Source organism: Astatotilapia calliptera, chromosome 4 (genome assembly GCF_964374335.1).
Source record: "Astatotilapia calliptera chromosome 4, fAstCal68.1, whole genome shotgun sequence".
Classification (NCBI taxonomy): domain Eukaryota; kingdom Metazoa; phylum Chordata; class Actinopteri; order Cichliformes; family Cichlidae; genus Astatotilapia; species Astatotilapia calliptera.
The window spans coordinates 12,967,501-12,989,125 of NC_137425.1; the positions used below are offsets into that span (position 1 = coordinate 12,967,501).

Genomic DNA, 21,625 nt, shown 5'->3' on the forward strand with positions numbered 1-21,625 from the left:
TGTAAGGAGTTTTTTTTTTTAAGGCATCGAACGTCAGCAAAGAAGAGGCCTTTACTCACAGAGTTTCACCACGAAGGTGAACTGTGTCACAGCCTAAAGACTCATGGGATTCATGTGGCACAAGTGGGACATGGCAGGGGACTGTTCCCAGGATCCACTTTGATCTGGCATGCTGACGGACGAGCTACAGCTGTGGATGTGTGTGTGTTGTAGCAGGGAGGCAGGGTTGGGTCTGTCAGCTGTTGCAGTAAAGTAAACTATTAGTGGTGGGAGAAGGCAGCGATTCCAGTGAAGAATTAGAACCAGTTCTAATTGCAGTGAGGTTGGGCTATGATTACATGCTGGCTAATGCACTGACAGACCTCTTACTTGGCTGGCTCTCAGAAAGCTGCTGAAATGGCTCGATGCCTTTTGGTTATACAGCATAATGGGAGGGTGTGTGAACACACTTGTGTGTGTGTGTGTGTTTGGTATGTGTGGGTGGCTGCCTGTGTGTATCTCTGATTAAACTTGCTTTTAAGGAGTGGGGGTTTTTTGTGCTTTTTGCATGTTTTCCCGCAAGTTTTTGCATACTTGTGCGTTTTCTGTTTGATAGCTGTGCTCCGCTTGTTTCTTGAGTGCCTGTCATTATTTGTAGTAGAAGCAACTTTTCTTTCCAAATCAAAACTCAGCTGGCACAACTGTCTCTGAACAGTACAGAAGAAGTGTGTTTTAGTGTGTTTTGAGTTTTTGTGTGTATGCCTCTGTTGTATTTGTGTGTGTGTCTGTGTATGCCCATGGGAAACGGCAATCAAAGGAGCCGTGTGGTGTAGAGATTGTATGAAAGGAGTGAGAGAGGAAACAGAGTGGCAGGCAGCTGAGAGGGCAGCATGTGGGGGTGGACAGGGGGCTGATGCAGGTGCCTAATTCTACCTCATCTCTGGGCATTTTATATTCCATCCATCTCTCTCTTCTCCAGTTCTTTATGGGGCTGCTGGTTGATAAATCCACCTGCTTCAATTACATTGCTGATTAGCGGGTATGTCTGAATAATAGCACACAGATGGATTTATACATTGTAAGCCTGTTGCTGAAGTAATCAGGTAGGACTTTTAAGAAGCTGTGCTTATTTTTCACCTCATAATTTGAATTATAATTAGGATTTTGCGTGTGTGTGTGTGTGTTTATTCAGGTGTAAAGGCTTCTTTCCCTTCTACAAGAAGCTCAGCAGTAAAGTGCTTAAAATCACATGATATTCCTTGCATATGGCCTGACAGTTATGGGAAATATCTGCTGTTTCTTCTTCAGACCCTTAGGCCTGTGTTGTCTGTTTTTTTTATCTAGGCAGAAATAATACAGACATCATTGTGGTTTCTCTGAGCTCTGGAGGTCAGAGAAAACATTCAACAGAGTCACAGGAATTTTCTAGTGTGTATCTGTGCTGATTACTTACTGGTTTAGTCGTGGCTCTTACATAGACTGGTGTGTTTCAAGGATTACTCACGGGATCACATGAGAGATCTTCAGGAGGCATTTTCATACAGCAGGGACCCCAAATGCAACCCCAACAACAGTCCACTGATGACTACCAGTCATAAATGTGTCATGTGTATGTTTATTCGTGTGTGGTTGTTAGGAAACAAAATGGGATGAGTTTGAGTTTATTAATTCATGTACAAGATCAGTAACGTGTCGGCTAAGCAGTGAGGTATGAGGAGCGAATTGGTCATCCTTGGTAACAGGGTATTGCGAGACTAGAATAATCTGTACACATGGAAACTGGATGGATAAATACCACGTGTGTAGCGGTAAAGTAGGCAGCTGTGTGGGAAGCAGAGGATTGTTGGGAAGAGTGGAACATGTGAGGGTTGTGCAGATGTCTGTTATTTTAGAGAGCAAATTTTCTTTAAGCTATGAGGTCCACAGTGTATTAACTCTATTGTGTGTGTGTGTGTGTGTGTGTGTGTGTGTGTGTGTGTGTGTGTGTGTGTGTGTGTGTGTGTGTGTGACTAAATGCGTGTATCCCTGTTTGACAGATCTTATTTCAGAAAGTGGAGCTGCTTTGAGGATCAATACTGACATGCTGACTGCACTCGTGCACATGCACGACGCAGATACACACACTTTTTTTGGGCTCAGTGTCTCATCTGTCAGTTGTCAGTTTTCTCCAGCTCCATGGGTTCTCTTTCGAGCTAGGCAGATGGCGAACACTCAGAATGAAAGCAGATCCTAAGTCCTTTTGGATCTCCATCAGTCTCTGGGACCATCCTGCACAGGGCTCAAGTTTCTCAAGCACCGGCTGAGCCTTCCCGGCGCTCCAAACCAGCCGTTTCGTCACCTTGCTTTACCCAGCTCACGTATGTCGAGTGTAACGGCGGTTCTTTTAAGTCTCGCATCCAGCAGCAGTCCACATTAACTCACGCAAGCGCTGAAGCTAAAAAGGCTGCTGACAGTTGCTCCCATTGCTTACTCCACCTCCTCCCTACCAGTTCAACAGATACCTAATCCCAGTAGGGTATCTATGCCCCTCTGCTCTTCCAGCTTCTCACCAAGTGTGTAGCCCTACACTGCATGCATTAACCAAGTTCACCAAAGGGCATATTTCCCCACACTGGTCCATGTCTCTTACCTGAAGGAGCAGCTGCACTTCAGGGTCTACCAGCCTGTATGTTTTTATTTGAGAATGAGCAGGGTTCATTACAGCACGCTTGCTTGGACTTGCTTTTGTTTGAAGGCCGCCCTGCAACTAACTGCAAGAGATTTTTATGAGGCACGGTTCTGAGCCAGTCAGCCAGGCTGCTGTGCCACAACCAGATTGGTGGGGAGCAGTGCCATCCCACCACATACACCATCTGGGAGATTGTGCGGAGAGGAAGGGAGAAAGTTTGTGTTCTTTTGATTATGCACATATGTTTGTGTAGGTTTGTATTTGTGAACATGCAAAGGGAGAATGGTGGTTAGAGCTACTTGTGAAAGGATTTTTTTTTTTTTAAAAAGGGTGAAAAAAGTTAGTCTTTTTTTAAAAGAAATTTAAGGTGGACCTTATACTGCCCCTGCCCACATCTTGTGATGTATGGGCTTGTGAAGGAAATCTCTCATTTGCCACTTTTCGTCTTTTTTTTCATGTCATTTTTTTCTCTCACTCCGTCTCAGTGGAATTCAGTTTTTCTCCAGATCTTTCACTGTTTCCACAAAGCAGCAATAGAATAAGACAGAATAAGGGAGAAAGGGAAGCGAAAAGGACGGCAGCCAGAAGGAAGCCGTAGTCCTTTTTTGCGATTGGTTTAAAACCATGTTGAATAAAAGCCTTGTCGTAGCGGATATGCTTCAAGTAAATATTCATAGGTGTTGACATGCCAGCGTAACGTATTGTGTTTGTGGCAAGCAGGCATGTCGGTATGCAGTGTATACTTTCTGCTTGTAAATAATTCAAAACACTTGTTATGGTGCTGTTCCCGCTGCATTGTGGTTTGAGCATCATTGTTGACACTAATAAATGAAAAAAAATGTGTTTGCATCTTTTGTGCAACTTTATATGGAGAACACTGCTGGCCACGGGGCTGAATGTAACTGGTTTTTGCTGCTAATATCTGCCGGTGAGCACATTACCACACTGAGGTCGCAGTCGGGTCAACTGAAGTCTGGAGCTTTTAGTGTTGGTGTGCATGTGAATGTACATTTATCATGTCTTTATGTGGACCTTACTCACTCAGGTGCTAGCTATAAATCTAGCTCACCCTTTCCTGGCCTGGTGAGGACACAGCAGGAGCCGATGGGGGTTCACCTTTTTTCTTTTCTTCTCTCTTCTCTTCTTTTCTTTTCTTTTCTTTTCTTTTACAAACATTGGAGGGGGGGGGGGGGGGGGGGGGTATAGGAGGCCAAAGGGTTAGACGGGAAGAGAAGAAGAGAAGAGAGATAAATGAGGGAGGGGGCTTAATGAGAGCCCTGACTCACATGATTATGGGACTGGCTGATAGAAATCAGGATCTTTCTCAAAGAAGTCAATTAACCCCCTCCCCCTACTCTAATTATGCATGGATTGCTCCACTGGCTCTTTACTGATAGGGCTGCTCAGCACAGCTCAATATGCAGACTCATGCTGCCTGAGTCTGTGTTGTGAGAAGCATTTGTCAAGCTTTTTTTTTTTCAGTCTGCTAGCAGCCTGCTTTAAACTCAGGGTTTTTCAAAGCCATTTGTTACCCCCATTCTACTCCTCTTTACTCACCTGCTCACAGTCAGTACCAGGCAGTGCCAGTAGGGGGCTCCACCCTCAGGAGGATTCTGGTTATTAGCGTATTAGTAACTAGATGATGACTGAACTCTGTGGTCAGAGTAAATAAGCAATGTTGTAGAATGTCAACACGACCAGGCGGCTCCTTCACAGCACCCAGTGTTGACATAACTGCTCTCTTATCTGAGGAGAGCAAAGCCCATCGCCACAATAGAAAGCTATGCCAGATCAAATACAGTAAAGGCTAGAAACCACACTCTCCAAAACACAAATCCATACTCACACAGTGGCTGTGAGGGAATGCGGTGCATGTGGTAATACATACAGCACAAAACAATGGATAAAGCTGCGGTCCCAGCACAGGTTATTCGTTCTGCTAGACTGTCTGGTTTTCATGTTAACCCATTAAAATAATGGGGTGTTTAGGGTGCTGGCAGTCTGCGTAAAGAACCTGGACTCTGCTGTTATTGCTCAGCTTGGTAACGAATCAGTCTGACAGTCATAAAACACGCTTTGCCATTAAGCATCAGTGAATGAGCGGTTTAAGGTGAAGTGACAACTAATAGTTGTCTCAAAAAAAAAAAGCAGAAGAAAACAAAGGACGCAGGGGAGAGGACGCAAAAAGAAAGATGTCCGTGTTTTGATTTTCAAAATCTGTGTTTAAGCACCTGTGTCACATTTGTGATCTCTGTGTCAAAACATTTCAGGAGACCTTCTTCCCCTCATTGCCTCACAGCACCCTAATAACTCTTCTTTAGTCTGCTTCCTCGCCGCTTCCCCTCCACACGCCCCTCCTCTCCATTATGGCCTCTGCCAGATCTAGACGGCGCTTGGCTCACACTGGCGTTATGATAACCTGCTGAAAGCTGTTGCTCTCCTGTGAGCATGCAGACTCCCAGCCGAGGTTTCCCTGCATCACTTTTCCCTCGTGTTCTCCGGTCAACCCCACAGCTATGACTTGCTTCATTTGTTTCATACATTCACCAAATCATTGCATGAGTTCAGACCTTTCATATAAATTTTGGCTTTCTGACCCAGCATAGGTGCTGATATATTTTATGGCCACCAATGTTAAGCATAAATTAAAGAAAAATAAGAATAGGTGCACTGTTCAAAGTAACTTTAATAGTTACTCAGGGATACTGAGTTTTTATTTGAAACCTAAAACACTGCTAGTATAGAACTATTAGACATGGCCAGTTGGAAAACATTTTTTTTAACTTGCAGGTTTATAACTTTTCAGTATTTAGTGGTGTTTTTGTGTGACTTGTCAGTAAGTGTGTGTGATTGGAAGGATCTGCTAAGGCAAACCAAACAAGCAGCTGCAACACATCTGTTGACTTCGATCAGATGCTGCAAGCCTGTTGTAAGCCCACAAGGTCTGTTCCCTTCTTCTCTGCTATTTCTTTTATATATATATGTGTGTGTGTGTGTGTGTGTCCCAGACAAATACAGAGGGGAGGATAACACATGATGGCCCATAATGCCCCTCCAACATACTAAATGCGATCACTGTAAAAGTAATGGAGGACTGCAGTGGTAGCTGTTCATCCACACAGACAGGAATGAGAAGCTGATCTAGAAAAAACAATCCCCCTTCCTCCTCCGTGGTTTGACCTTGTATTTTTGCCTCTTCCACAATGAGTCGTTAAAGCCGTCAAGATAACCAGCTGGAGAGCAGAGGAGGCTAAGGTAGGTCATGGCAGGTCAGGGAACAGGAGGGGAGACAAGAGGCATTTAAATTTGTGGGGGGTTTTGTCTTTGCTGCTGCCTTGCTCTGTGTTACACTTCATCTGCTGATGTTTGTGCAATGATGAGCTCCGTTCTTTTGTAATGATGACAGGAAATGCTCTTAATTTTACTCATTTCTGCCTTTGTGGCTGCAGATGTTGAGCAGCACCGGCAGCAGCATTCCATAGATGACCGGTGTCAAGAGTTATCGCAAGATATAACTCATCTTTAAAGGCCAGTTTGGCAGCGTGATTTGGCTAAACTGGTGCATTTGAAAGTGCAGATGGATAAAGTGGGAGAGGAAGTGGTTATCTCCATGAGTCGAGAAGAGTTTTGTCATTATGGCTAAGACGTTTGGTAACAAGAGAAGTCAAGGTGATGCATGTGAGATTATACACTGTGTTCTTTACAAGGTGATACTGTATAATGTTTGGCCTTGGCTACCCAGGTGCCTCGCTTCCCCTTGTCTGTAGGTTATCAGAACAAAACTGCTTGCATTTGTCTTAGCCGAACGCTACAAGAATTAAACATTTTTCCTTTGTTCCCCCTGTGAACCAACAGCAAATTACATTCAGGGCTGCAGAAAGACCTTGGACTGGCTGGTGCAGCGGTTCCCGGCTCTGTTATCTGCACTGTTCTGCTCTGTGCCTCTGACAGGCTACATCAAAAAGAGAGAAGCCAGAGCAGGGAGCTGCCTTCTGTTTCTCTCACAGACATCAGACTTTATCATATTACAGGACAATCCAAGAGAACTTGGAGGACAGCAGCAACGTAGTGACTCCAACCAGACCCCTGATGTCCGGGACTGCTCTGCATGACCTAAATGAGGTGCCAGGCTACAGACGGAGGGAGGGAGAAAAGATGGGAAGACTGGGGAGAACAGGACATTCCGACGAGTCCTCGTTGCCGTTTGAATGCTAGGATGTTGATTTATGGGTGACTCTGATATAGGGAGGGGCTAACCCCATAAAACAAGATGTTCATTACACTTTTGGACCTTGTGAACACTGATGGACAAACAAGAGCAGAGAAACGGAGCGCAAATGGGACAAGAGAGTGGGAGGAAAAGTGATTTTTAAAGAGAAAAAAAACTGAAAATGAAGAGAAAGTGTTTCCATTTTGAAGCATGTGGCTGACGCCAACTGAGGGAAGAGACCGAGGTGATGAGGGAGGACAGAAATATGGAACTGAGCAGCAGGGGGATGGAGGGAGAGTGATGTGGGATGATGGAGAGGGTGTGAGGACGGAAAAGGAAAACTGAGAAGGGGAATGAGTGATGGGGCTCGAAGGAGCAAATGGAGAAGAAGGGATGAAAGTGAAAAAGGGAAGACAGCAGGCAAAATTTGCTCCAATGAATTGAGCTGCTTGCAGATTTATGTGGTGTTGTGGTTATCATTGTGCATGAACCAAAGGAGATGGGGAGACTCGAGCAATGCGACGCCCAAGCGTGAGCGTGCGTTTATCTGTGTATGCATTGCAGCGCACTTTTATTCTCCCTCAGCACGTTGCCCATGTCTCCTCCAAAGCAAACTAACTTCTGAATTTGACAGAACCCTCGCCTGTGGTGAGGTAACATCCACCAACATCCACACTACACTTTTCCAAAGTCTATCTACCTAGCACTGCTGGTTGAGAGAAGAGAGGATTAGACCACCCAGGACTGGGTAGTCAAAGCACCGCTTTGATGTGGCACGAGCATATGTGCAGTGCATGGGTACAATCTCTGCTAAAACACACTCGCAAAACACAGTTTTACTGCCTCCTGTGCGGCATCATTACTCCTCGTCAGTGGAGCGGTGGGATGCTCAAAAAGAGAAGGAGAGCGAGAGCGAGAGAGACGCAGCCACCTCCTGTGCCAGGCACTGCCAGGCTGAAATGCTGGAGCCGTATGGTCACCCTGAGGGAGGGGAAACCTGCCCGGTCTAACCACATCTCAATTAACCAATTAAGTTCAAAAGTTAACAGGGTACTAATTAGAGAATAGTGCTGAATCCTTGTTTTAATCTCTCTTTTTTCCCCACTACGAGGCATGTCTGTGTCCGTGACCTGGCTGGCTGAGCTTTGCCTGCGTCGGCTGAAACATGGCACGCAAGCTGCCGTTAGTCACCCATCCATCCCCATGGCCAGAACATAAAACCAATGGATTTAGAAGGATCAGTCATCAGCTGTAAAACAAACCAGATTCAGAGCATTCCATCTGATCTTTCCAGTGAAACAGGAGGACCATGAAAATCCCATTTTTGGATCTAGAGTTTTCAGAGGCCTGTGAGTGAATATTCACAAATGAAGGATAGTTTTTAGTCATAGCTAACGTGGCTGTTTCCTGCTCATCCGGCTTGTATTTGTTCCTGCAGATGGGCTTTAATGGATGCCAAATGGGAGGTTTAGTGCCTCACTATTGGCCTGTTGGAGTCTCTTTTTAACACCATCATATTAAATGACTTGCGTTTAGGACTCAAGGCAACGGCGTGCTCCTGTCGTTGACAATATGCCTCGGGCAGAAAGTGTTTGTAACACACCGCTAAAAGTATAAATTTTATCCCCGCATTAAAGGAGGAGAAGAGGGGCTGCTATATTGGCTGCTACCACCAATAAAAAGATATGTGGGCTGTATGACACAATTGTAGTAAGGCGGCTTTGAGCCCCGGAGCCAAACATGGTGTGTTTAGAATCAGGCTGACAGCTCGATATAGAGAGAGGTGAGAAAGCCTTCTTTGACTCTGCTCTGCTTTCTAACGGGGAATTATTATTTTTTCTGTCTGTTTGTTTTTTGGGATTTGGGGAGTGGTGGTATTTAATGACCCATGCAATTCAAGCTCCTGAATGATTGGTAGGATGATTAGCTGTTTGTATTTCTGAGTGTGTGCGTGTGTGAATGAAGAAGAGGCTGAATAAGTCTTGGATGTCAGAAAGCAGTTTGAGGGGTGAAGGACTCCCTTGTCGTATGCGAGGCCCTGGAGGATTCCTCCCCTCTTCCTCTCTTCCTCCTCCTCCCTTGTTCGCCCCCTGAATCTCATCTCTTCCTCTGTGAGATCCACAATGCTGGGAAGAAATGTGTCATTAACAGGGGAGACCAAAATAATGTTTATGGGCTCAAGCAGCACTGAAATCATTTTCCATATCAGTGCAACTGCATGGGCCCTGTGGGGGAGTAAATCTGATTTTCTCCTCCCTGTGCCAATGGGAAACATCATGGGAAAGAAAACAGATTGGATTGTTAGAGAGATGGCCTGACGCAGCTGTGGGCGGCTCTTTTTGTGTTTGGGTGTGCTGCTGCTGTGTGCGTATATCATAAAGACAGGATCAACCAGAGAAGGGAAGAGAAGGCAAAATAAAAATGTGGATGTTAGCGTGAATCTGTGGATGAGAGAACGAGCCCCACTATGGGAATCGCAATTTCATGCCTCGGGAATAAAGAGCTGGGATGCAACAAATGACCCTCGTGGAACAATGGGTCAGTTAACAAGCACAACCACCAGTTTGGTCTGGACACATCAAATGTCCTGTAGAAGTTACAAGGAGTAAAGTAGTTCCAACTAAATCTGATGCCTTTTATGCCCGTTCCATAAGAAACATTTGCATTTTATCCACGTAGCCAAGAGGGAAAAAAAGGAATAGGTTTAGTAAAGCGTGGAGGGAAGTTTAATAAAGTAAAATGCTGACGGAAATAACTATGTGCTTTGAGAGAAAACACTTCGTAATGAGAAAACTGCTTGAGTAATTTGCACTTCCTGTTACATCATGAACACTTAAGTTCTCACAGAAAGGACAGAAACGAGCAAAAGCAGAATGCGGTGATTTCGTGTTGTGGTTTTCTTGTATGTTCTCTTAAATCTCTGTTGTGGGACTAGGTAAAGAGAGTGTGCATGTGTGGGTGAGTATAAAAGGAAGGTAATGGGCCTTGAGCTCATTTGGCCTGGCCTGGTGCTGTTGCTGTTTCGAATCTGTCCTCCCACCTTCCGAGTCCCGGACCTGGAATGTCTGCTTGTTCTCCACAGATGAGGCCAGTGACTCAGCAAACAACTGCACTTTCACATGGCTCACAGCAAGCGTGCTTAAACAAGGGTCTAAGTGATGAGCCCAAACCTTTGCCTGAGGCTATTAATATTTTAATAGCAATAAACAGTGAGTAGCATTAAACCTTAGCACTGCACTTTACCCTTCATCGCCCCGCTCTTACCCCAGTTTTTTACTCCGCTCTAGCTCTCACCTGCAATCTTCACCGCTTAGCACAATCTCACTTTGACAGTCAGATGTCTGATTGTCTCTTAAACAACACTTCCTGGCCCGCTCCCCAGAAAATAGCCATGAAATTTCAGTCTGTCTTCTTTATTTACTTTGCCCATAACACACCTCTTCAGCAGGAACTCTATCAGACATTGATATCTCTTTCTGTTGGCCCCCTCCTGCCCCTCATACCAGTGTTGGCACAGCGGCTATGGAACTGAAGAGGAAGCTCCTTTTTGATAAAAATAAACCTTTCTGAAAAAGAGCTTCATGAATGATTAATTGTGATAAACATGACGTGCTGTACTCCTTGAAATGGCAGCCTGGCCAGGTACCTAGACACATGTGATGCTGGCTTTTGCAGTTTTGCAAACTGCTGTATAAACAGTGAAAAGGTTCAAGGAGTAGAATAGATAAAGAGAGACGCTGGTGGCATGTGTGCACATTTTCTCCCGTTTTCTCTTTAGCGTGGCATGTGTGGCTCCATTGTTATGTTCGGGCTCCCTGCCAAACTTGAGTGAGCCAGTTGGTCTAATTTGTTTAGGATTAGAATCTCTTATCCATATCATGTCGACTTCTATATTGTATAAACAGCTGGGTGAAGTGGCAGGGGTTCTTCAGCTGACCTCTCCAGGCCAATTTTATTTGCATTGTACTCATGCAAAGAATTCCCAGAATCCCTTTTACCCCGTCATCACTTCAGTAGTGAGAGAGTGGCTGACCACGAAGCCACTCAGCAAACACAGGCTGTCAACTTGAGCGAGACGACCACCATACGGATGCACAATCGCACACACAAAGGATCACATATGTTCATAAACGCACACACACATACTCCCACACGCTCTCTGCTGATTTCACTTTGAAAGTTTCTCACAGTTCCTCGGTCTCTTATCTACTCTAAACTCTCACCCCTTTCCCCTCCTCTGGATGTTGCATGTAGTAACGAGGCTTTCTCACTCTCTTTCGCCATCCATTCTTATAACTGGTTCTCTTTCTCCCACCCCCACACTGACCACATCCACTAAACTCACTCCACAGGCACGCAGTGTGGAGAGTGTTGGAGGCGTCCGCTGCTGGCACTTTCCCCCACCCCTGCACTGGGCCCAGGTCCAGGACTGGACTGCCTGCTCGCTCTCTCACTCTTTCTCTCCCTCACTTCAGTATACTTCTGATCCTCCTGCAGTAGCCCACTCCCCCAGTCCCACCATCAAGCCTGACATCGACACAGAAAGAAAAAAGTCAGGGAGGTGGGAGTTTGTAAAGCAGGGGGCAAGTTAAGAAGAGGAAGGGGAAAAAAACTTGCTACAGCCATTCTGAAGTGAGGAGGAATTTGGCTACCAGTTGCACTAATGTTTTCAAGATGACTTTGACTGTTTGAAGGAAATCCCCCCACTTTAGTAGCCATTTGAAATTCCATCTGTGTTTTATTGTGAGGAAGTAGGTGCTGGGTTAGTCAGCGGCCCTCCAGGGTAGCAGTGCAGTCTGTCTGGGGCTGCTGATGTGTACAGTTGCCCAATCCAGTCTGTGTTACTGGAGGGTCAAAAACTAAGTCCTGTGTTTGAGTGAATGTGTATGTGTGGAAAGTCTGGCTGGCTTCTTCTTGGGCGTCTGAATTCCTGGGCAGAACATGGAACTACATTAGTAGGAAACTCTGATGAAAAAGACACTGAAGTGGGAGTGAAGTTCGCTTACCAACGAGCATCCTGCTCAGTATGTTTTTACTTGGTAAGTAACTCTTCAAATGTCTGTTTCTTCCTTGCTGTTTCCTACTTTCATAGTGGGTTCTTTCGTAAACAAGTGCTAAAGAAACAAGCTGCTACAATTTACAGCTAAACACAGAAATTCTTAAATGTCTGATATAATATAAAACCTAGCTTACCAGTATATGTTCTGTCGCGTTTCTTTCTGTGTTAAAGCAGTGCCAGTAACTAGCAGCTCCTGGAAGAAGTACATTTATATTTATTTTCCCTTGAATCACCAATCTGATGTTAATTTCATTCATTTAAGACAAGAAGGGGAGTGTGTATTTTCTGTCAGAGGACATGACTGAGAGAGTGAGAGAGAGTACAGCTGCCACATGGCACTGACCGTTCACTGAGCGACCTAAACTGCTCACAGACTCTCTGATACGAGCTCTTATAAACTGGTTGTGTGTCTGTGTGTTTTTATTCTCTGGCATTTCTTCTTCTGCTTCTTCCCTCCACTCTGTGGCACTTGGTGATCACTGAGCTGTGGAGAGCAGGTTGATGCAGTCACATCTGCAATTTTCTTTCCGTCTCTCTTCTCCTCGCGTCACCATCACTCTCACTTCTCATTGTGCGTCTGGCTTCTTTGTCTAGACGACACGTCCATCCGTCCCTTCGGGCTGCGGTCTGTGAATAAGACGGAGGGCTTTAGACTGCCTTGGCTTGTTTTTCAAGAGCAGACAGAGAAATATGATCCAAGGTGAAATAAATGTACTTCTTCTTCTTCTTCTTCTTCTTCTTAGAGGCGTAGTTGTAGATCCCCATGTGCTCCCTCACATGCTCATAAACACAAGCGCATGTGGATGGGCGTCTGCCTCTTCAGGAGAAATTTTTGATCTGATTCCCAGCGTTGAAAAGAACAAGATGTTGTGGGTGGGTGCTTGTTGTCTTCCTAGCTTTTTTTTTTCCTTTTACCCCATCACTTTGTGGTCCACATGCAGATGAGATTGTATTATGCTTCGTCAAGGCCCCAAATTACCCCGAGTTGTATGATGACATCACATCCCTCCCCTCAACTTGACAATTGAAAGCTGTTTAAATTCACTGGATGAGTGTGTGTTTGATTGCAACTGTGACCTAAGTGGGGTTTCAAGGTAGACTGGCTGTTCTTGCTGAGCAGCATGCTGACCAACTGCATCTGCCCACTGCTGTTGTAATGGCTCGTATTCAGCCTCCTTGCCTCGAGCGCTGTTTCTCTTTCGTTCCCATGACAACTGGGCCTTCGTTCTCCTAGCTACGCCTCCCTGCCTGCTGCTCACTCCGTGCCGCCCTCAGGGGCCCATGCCTGGGCCCACATTATTGTGTGTGCATGCATGTATATTTTTGTTGTTGCACGCAAACTGGTCTCCTTCACCCTTGCACACCAACGCCGGAGCAAAACAGTAGCACTAGTTAACACTTCCACCTCCGGAGGTTCTGCGGCATTTGTGTTTGTTTCTCTGGATCTATGTGAACACAACTGTGTGAGTTTGAGTGTTGGGATGTGGTGTTGAGATGTCAGGAAGGGAGGTGGGTTTCCCCTTATCCCGGTGTCCCCTTCTCCTTTAATTCCCTAATAGGATTAATCTTCATCTCTGTCAGGGATCGGTGCCGATTAGGATGCACATGACCCGATTTTCTTAAGAGCGCATACAACTGCACTGCTGGCTCCACTTAGGAACTGGAGAAATAAATAAACACAGTTTAGAGAAAACACACAGGCGAAGAAAACATAACTTTTACAAGGAGGCGGTGGAGCAACGGCTAAGTCACTATTTATTACACCACTAAAACTGTAATAGTAAGTCGAGCAGTGGTGCCGTCATGGCTCAGACTTTTATTCCACTTGTTCTGCACTGCTTTAGTTGGCATCCGAAGTGAAAGAAAGGTGAAAAACCAGCCCACTTTTATAACCTATGTGCTTTCTCACCGACACCTCTGATTCATTAGGATTTAAATGGGTTCAGGGAGGGCATTGTATTAACGCAGCGTGAGTGGAGTTTGTGTTTTCTAAACAAGAGTATGAAAATTTGAAGAAAAAAAAAAGAAGCAGGAATTTGTGTGGCGTCATGCACAGCATACTTTCAGTAGGAGGCAACTATAACACTAAGGGAGAGGTTATTTAGTGTGATTGACAGGTTGAGGAGTCTGCCAACCACTAACTCTCACCTGCTACAGTTTACATCAGTCCTTCACCAAGTGAAGATGCCATGGCCAAACTGGACCACTGGAAGGTCTGATTTGGTTGTGCTGTGGGAAGGGCTTGTGGTTTGATTTGATCCAAGACCCTTCTGAGGTTTTCATTCAATCCCTTTCTCCCTGAACACAGGCTTAAACTTCAAAGATCTCCTTGCCCGACATCTACACATCCCCTTTTTAATGTATTGTCCTTCTCCTTTCCTTGTCTTTCTGGCAGAGGCTCTCTCCTCACTGCGTTAAGAGGGGCTTTGCAGCCTCTCTCTGTCACTCTATGTCTCTCTCACCCTTTCTCCCTCTCTCACTCTGAGGCAAGGCTGTTAATAATGCAGGAGGATTAGCTGATTTATGTGAGCCGGAGGCACTGAGGAAAGCTGGGGTTCCTGGGGGCGACAGGCAGAAGAAGGGAGGGGGGCAATGAGTGTGCAGCATGGAGGGCGGTGACATACAGGAGCCCGACGTGTCTGGATGATGAAGGTTGGATGTGTGCCTGGTGAGCATGCTGGCCATAATCCACCCACCCACCCCCCACCTCCACTGGCCCCCGACACCCACTCTGAACTCCGCAGAACCGTGCCAGGAGCCCTCCACAGGGACCAAGTGATAGGAGGTGGCAGCAGAGGGGAATGGGGACTGATACAGAGCAAAAGGAGAACAGCATGGATAGTGTAGCATGTGACCAGGCTACTTGACAGTGTCTCCCATCAACATGTGAAATGTTGCTATAGACAATTGAAATCTGATTAAATAGAAGATTTTTGCTACCATGTGATTTAGGAGATGTAGTCTCATTATTTTGTTCCAATGTTTTGTTATTAGAAGTGGATCTAAATAAAAACCTCCAGCCCAATTTTACAGGCTTAGACTAAGATAACCTGATAATCCAGATAATCTACAGCAAAAGAGAAATGAATCACAACACACTTTGGCTTCATTTCTTTCTGTGATCAAATTTCAGAGACCTCCAAGAGTGTCGCTGCATCCACATGCGCACAAACACACACACACACGCAGGATTGGTTGTAAGGTAGTTTTTCGAGGCAGGGCGCTGTAAGGTTGGGGATCGTGGGGGATTTCCACCTGTCTGGGGCGGTGGTACCAAGTGTGACAGAGGTGCTTTTGTACGTGTTGTGTGTTTGTGCGCGCACGCCTCTGCATGCTTCTGTGCTCTGGCCTATGAGCCATAGGCTATTCGGTGCAAAAGCGAGAAGCAGACTGATGGGTTTATCCCTGCTGTCTGCCCAGAGGATGTGCTCACTCACTGGCTGGCTGATTAAGGCTCCCACACAATTGTTCTCACACTCCCAGAAAAAGAAAAAAAAAAGGATCGATGCATGTTTGGACTGATTCATGCTCCAAGAAAATCAAATCACTCAGCATTCCTTGGGAGATCAGCTTGTCATAAGAGGCTCATAATGAATTTCTACTGTGTCGCTCTCCCCGTGTTTTGGTGTGCGCGATATACGATACACTAATGTGTGTCTGAGCATGTATCTGCATGTGTGCTCTCATACAGGCAACTTCATACATATGCATGAGACTTCACGGTGGTGTGACTTGGGGGAAATGAATGCGCAAAGAGCTGGGCACCCGGGCCCCTCGCTCAAGTGCACTGGCGGGCGCGTAATGGGAATGCAATTTAAGCAGTGGTTAATCAGTGTGTTTTCTCCAGCTTGCCCAGCAATGCATAATAGACAATCAGCCCCCAGTCATACGGGCGTTGCTACAAATGGTCAATTACTCATCATAGTCTTGTTAAACACACAGTTCAGCCAGCCAGGGACAGATTGCTCTGCTGGTGCCATTATTATGGTAAAGAACAAAGCAAAGCAATGCTAGAAACAGGGAAAGAGGGAGGGAAGGAAGAGACAATGAGGATTTGGAAGAGGCATGGTGTATTTCTGCACATCAAAATGGGACAGAGGAGGGGACGAGAAGAGTGAAGACAGCTTTTGTAACAAAGCAGGAGGAAGGAGAAAGGAGTGAAACACCGAAATGGAACCAGAGAAGAAAGAAGAGCACGGGATTGTCAGCGTCACGCAGAGAAAAAGCAAGACTGAAAGAAAACCAGACAGAGAGGAGGTGAAATGGAGCAAAGCAATAAAAGAGATTGAGGGCACGAAAGTGAGAGATGGAGAGCACAAGATAATGGAGGGAGGGAGAGAAATTGAGAAAGGGACACTGGGGAGCAGGAGCAAAAGTGTGTGAGAGCGAGAGGGAGAGAGCCTGAGAAAGTGTGTACTCAGCTGTGAGATGAGACCTCTGTCTGCCCATGGGGAGAGGTGGTGTGAGGGGAGAGAAGACGAGGGAAGAGGACTCTGCTGACAGTGAGGGGGAGGAGAGTCTCACACTTTCTCTCTGTCACACACATACGCTCTCTCACTCATTCAGCCTCTCCCGAGAGCAGCGATCACATTTGCCTGGCTTAATGATTCTACCAAAAAAAGAGAAGAAAAATATGTATATATGAGTGGGCCTCACACTGAGATGCAAAGCTATTCTTGTTGTTTTTCCTTTTTAGTCACACTCACTGTCCCAGTGTACACACACTCCCAATTCTAACCATTCTTCTCTCTCCTTACCTTTTGTTCCTGTGGGAATGCAGGCAGTGGATTGATGGGCAATTCTTCTGCCTCCTTCATGGGGACCTTTCTGGCCAGTAGTCTGGGTTCCCCTCCTTCCCACCCGTCTCATCCCTCCCGGCCGCCCTCCTCGCCCTCTTCGCCCTCCTTCCGTGGCGGACCCCACTCGAGCGCCTCGCAAATCTGGTTTCCCCATTCGCATGAAGGTACCTCAAATCACACATGTACACAAACACACAGCCCCTCATCTGACCGCACCATCTGGATGAGGTGATATTTATGTCCTGGCATTATTGGAGGCAGCTTTGCACGGTGTATTGTTACTCTGATATTGTATATTTTTGTGTCGCGCTAGGTTTGCACCAAAGTATGGCTTATAATCGTCTGGGCTCCAACCCTTTTATTTATGCACTAAAATAGGCCCACACCCAGCATGTTTGGGATAGAGCACTGTGCCACGGTTTTCTGGATACAGACACAGGGTTAAAAGTTCAGCCACAGAATCTTGCGGTATTCGATTCATGTCAGCAGGAATGTCACTCAGGGCCCTCTGAAGCAGCACATGCGACTGTGTGCCAGTAAAAAAAAAAAAAGTTGCAGTGATTGCAGAGCTTTCAGCCGGTGTCTCCATCACAGTCTTAAAAAGGTTCCCACCAATCAGAATTACTAAACCCTTACTCGACACACACGCACATACACTCACAAACCAACTTCAACACCTCATATTCTGTCTCCATACAGCCAGGAAGTCAGATAACGATAAAGCTGAGGGATTAATGAAGTTGGGTGTTTCAGGAATTAATTGGGGTGACAGATAAACACAAGACAAATCATCTTATTAATATATTAACGTAAGGTCAGCTTTTCTGTGTCTTCACCTTCAGATTTACATCTTGCTAATTACGCACTGTGATGGCCACCTAAAATTACCTGGTGAATCACAATCCTGGATGGACTCTTGTTATTTCAGCCCCCGGTTATAATATATTTATTATCTAAGAATAGCCCAGATGTTATCGGTGGGGAGACCAGTGGGAAGTGTTTCTTTTCTCTTTTTTTTTTTTTTTTTGAAATTCGTGGTCACTCATCAGCGGCACCCCACCTGCATGTTATGTGTCCAGGGATGATTAAGTGGATTACAGCTGAGATGCTGTATTGTCATGAAGATTGTTAAGTCATATGATATCTCCCAGCAACTTCCTTGCTCTGATGCCCCGGGCACCAGGCCGCTGACTCAGTGGACAGATGCTACACCAGATTAAACTCTAGACTCCTCCAAAATATTAGCTCCGGCGTCAGCCCAATCTCAGACATTTCCCTCCAAACTCATTTTGTAAGCATCAGTGTTTCCTTTATCTTATACTTTCTAGGTTTCATTGTCAAACACTTTCTTCTTGTGGAAAAGTAAAATAATATTAAGAGTGATGAAGATAATGCCAAGCCTAATAAAAGTAATGGAGGTGATTATGACTGGGATTATTACTCAGTTGGCAATGGAGGCCATTATCTCTATTGCAGTTTAATTGCATATAACGCACTAAGAGCATGATTGAATCCAGACTGTTCATCAACCACATTCAGCTGTTCCCTCCTCAAGATAATTGCATATTGTCTTTTTCCTGTTTTGCATAAAAAGCAAGTCATCAAAATGAGCGGCACAATTACCCAGACTCTCGCCTTCTCTCTCCGGGTGTCAGCAGAACCCCACCAGCATCAGAGCAGGCATTGACTTGTGCTTGTGTCGGTGCATTAGTGTTTCGCTTGTAACCTCAAAGAAGTGCTGTGTTTTTATTTTTTTTTCTTCTTCTTCTTTTTCTCTGTTTTTAAAGTGGCTGCTTGCATGCATATCTAAGCAAAGCAGTTCAAATTTGTATTCGAAAACGATTTTACGATTCGCACGTTTCTGGCATATACCTGTCATTGCGCGGAACGTCTTTGTTTCCGCTATTCCTCTGACACATTTTTCTGCAGATTAAAAGCCCGAAATCTATCACGTAACAAGCAGATGAGAACAATTATCTCCTTTGCTTGCTAACTAGTCACTTAGTGGGGATAAACAATGGACTGTGGCTATATGGAGCAGGCTAATCACATTTATTTTTTATTACTCCTATTTGGTGAGTGAATTAAGAATTAATTCCTCTTTTCAATATAATAAGTTTTGCGGGCATTTGAAATGAGTTGGTGATAAAGAAAAGCCACATAAAATGTAAGATGGATATTATTTTTGCTCCATTAAGCCCGGAGAAAACAGCAAAAATGTTCAGAAATGCAGCATTCTTTCAAGGTTTCAGCACCCAGATGTACCAGCATTACACTTCTTTTACTGATTATGCGGGCTGTTACAAAAATTTGAATATTTTAACCTTATGCATTGACCCTAAACATATCCATGGAAACGCCCCTACTTTGGCTACTAAAGTAACAAAATATCCCATCGCAAACTTTCAACCTCAGTTTCTCAGGTTGGCTAAAATAAGAGGGAAAAAAAGGTCTCTCAACTTCAGCTGCCCTGGCATGGGCAGTAGTCTGGACGTGCTTTCCTGTCAGTTTAGGCTCCTTTAAATGACACTGGCGGTAAGGATAACTTTGGCAAAGGCATTTTTTTTTTCTTTTTTAACACAACAGTCTTTTGTTGACTTTTGGTTAAAGATTTATTGTTTTGGGAAAAGGAAAGTGTACATCCAGTCTAACAAATTCTAGGATATTTCTGTAAGGTCACAGCAACAAGACCCAAATCATTAGTGGCTTTCATGACGTCAGAGGAGTTAACAGAGATTAAAGGAAGTTTTTGTTTCAGAATCTCTTCTTGCCAGCTACAGCAGCAGCCATTGTATGTTACCACAAGGAATTGTCTGTTTTTTTTCCTTTGCTGAGCTGAGCAGTGCTGTGAGCTCACTGTCACAGAGACGGAGTCTTAGTATACGGCTACGGATGCAAGAAGGAGGGTGGGTCAGCGGTGGGGGGACACAAAAATAGGGGCAGATGCAGTGTAGTGAATGTTTCAGTAAATGTAAAATGTTTTCACAACACCTGTTAAAATAAATTAGGCCCACCGAGCTTTTGAAAGATTTATTTTCATGTCTGGGACTGTTTGAATAAACCCCACTGAATCGACTGAGTGGAAAAATGAAATAAATAAATAAATAAATAAAAATGACCAAAAGAGGAGAAAAAAGGGTGGGGAGTGGGTAAAGAATAAAAAGAAAACCTGCCGACTCCTCGCAGTCCCGAGGCCAGCTGGCCAGGGTCCAAATGACTTCTTAAGTTATGCCAAAAATAATCGCAGTCTCATATCTTTGTCCACACATATAAACACACGCGTGCACGCACACACAGAGTTGCCTGCACACACCTGTCTAATCCACTTCTGTTTGATACGCCTTTCCAAGCCTATCTTCAGTTGTCCATCTTTCCTTCTGTGAGCAGTTGCTTGCTTTTCCTTTTGTAGGATTTAAGCTGCACCCCCCGCCTCTCCTCTTCCTTACTCCTGCTTCTTTCATTCTCTCTCTCCCTCTCCCTCTCTCTCTCCTGTGCCAGTCTGCATCCCTTCCTTTCAATTAGTCAAACCTGAAGAGATCCACCACAGCACTGCCCCTCCTCCGCCAAACATCTCTCGTCTCCTCTCCTCTTCTCCTCCCTTTCTGTGTCTTGATGGTTCTGTCACTTTTTTCTCAATTAGCGGACCTGACAGGCAGCTCAGGCTGCTCCTCCTCTCCTCTCGGTCTTCCTGTGGCGTGCTCTCTCTCTCTCCGTCCTTCTATCTCCTCGTCTCTGATGCGTTACAGCCACCTCCCTGGAGAAAATAGAATTTTCATTTATGTTATTTTTTTCTTCTATCAAAAGTGGTGAAAGCCTTATCAGTAACTGAATGTCTTCAGAGAAGGTGTAAGAGGACTGGTATTGTGCTAGTGAGAAACCGCCTCTAAAGCAGCAGGAATAATTCTCCTCTGCCTCTAGGTGCTGTTCTATATCTAACCCCCTTCTTTGTCCTCCCTGTTGGCCTGCTTCTCTCAACCCACCATGTTGCGAGAAATACCTTCAGAACTTCTAGAAATCCCTCCTTGGGATGCAGCTCTGTTTGTTCTGCCTCTCACCCCTGCTCTGCCGGTGGAAAGGAGGGCATGCGCTGTGAACTCCCCTCTGCCATTCACTTGCTGATGCTGGCGTGTTTATGTGTGAGTGTGCGGAGGGAGCGAAGGAGAGCGAGGTTGCTGTGCAGTCAGCAGACTGCACTAAGACCCTGCTCACGTCGCCTGCAGCAGCATCGGCAGCGGCAGCAGAAGTAGCAGCTTCCCTTGTCCTGGCCAGATTAATGGCTGAATGAGCTCCGCCGTGCCCAGCAGTCCCCCTCTTGCTGCCCCAGTGGAGAGCATGCTGAAACTGAGCAGGCTGGCATTATCGGGCACAGCCAGACCACACTGTGAAAAGGGATTACGCCATCAATCGTCACGCTCACAAACAACATGCTGCCGCAGAAAAAAAAAAAAAAAGACCCTCTCCCAGCTTGGATAAAGACTGGCAAACAGCTCTCTGCTTTTCCCTCTCCTGAAATCAAAGGAAAAAATGACTTGCTTAAACAAAGCTCCCCCCCCCCAAGCTGTAAATGAATTGGCATAATTTTGCGTTCTTATTAATCATGACAGCAAAGGAGGAGACAGAGACAAAAGAGGGGGGATGGGAAGGGAAAAAAAACAAGGTAGAAACATAGGTGAAAAACGGGAAAAGGGAAAAGTGAGGGTATGTAATTATCACCCCTTTGCCCTCCTCAGAAAGCAGCACCTCCTGTGTTATTGCAGGGCTGTTTGCCTCCTCTGTGTATTTCATTAATTAAGATGGGAGGATGCAGAGGCCGCACTGAGAAGAGGTCATTAAGCCCACCACAACACTCCTCCCTCCCCAGAGCTGGGACCGGGCCCCATTGTTCCACCGGCAGAAAGTGAGACATTCAA

The 21,625-nt window shown here is 45.5% G+C and overlaps 1 protein-coding gene and 1 long non-coding RNA gene across 10 annotated transcripts in view; one reads left to right on the plus strand and one right to left on the minus strand.

Annotated features, from left to right (window-relative positions):
* The window catches only part of bahcc1a (BAH domain and coiled-coil containing 1a), a 61,813-nt gene that overhangs the window by 12,413 nt on the left and 27,775 nt on the right, over positions 1-21,625 (plus strand). For all 9 annotated transcript variants that reach the window (XM_026164859.2, XM_026164862.2, XM_026164863.2 and 6 more), the window contains exon 3: positions 16,697-16,879. In XM_026164859.2, coding sequence (XP_026020644.2) covers positions 16,697-16,879 — 183 coding nt within the window. The remainder of the gene's footprint in view (positions 1-16,696; positions 16,880-21,625) is intronic.
* Positions 19,767-20,853, minus strand: LOC145428540 (uncharacterized). Its single transcript, XR_013908831.1, has 2 exons — positions 20,713-20,853; positions 19,767-20,469 (listed from the first exon to the last, which is right to left on the minus strand). It is a non-coding gene; the product is annotated as an uncharacterized LOC145428540 (long non-coding RNA).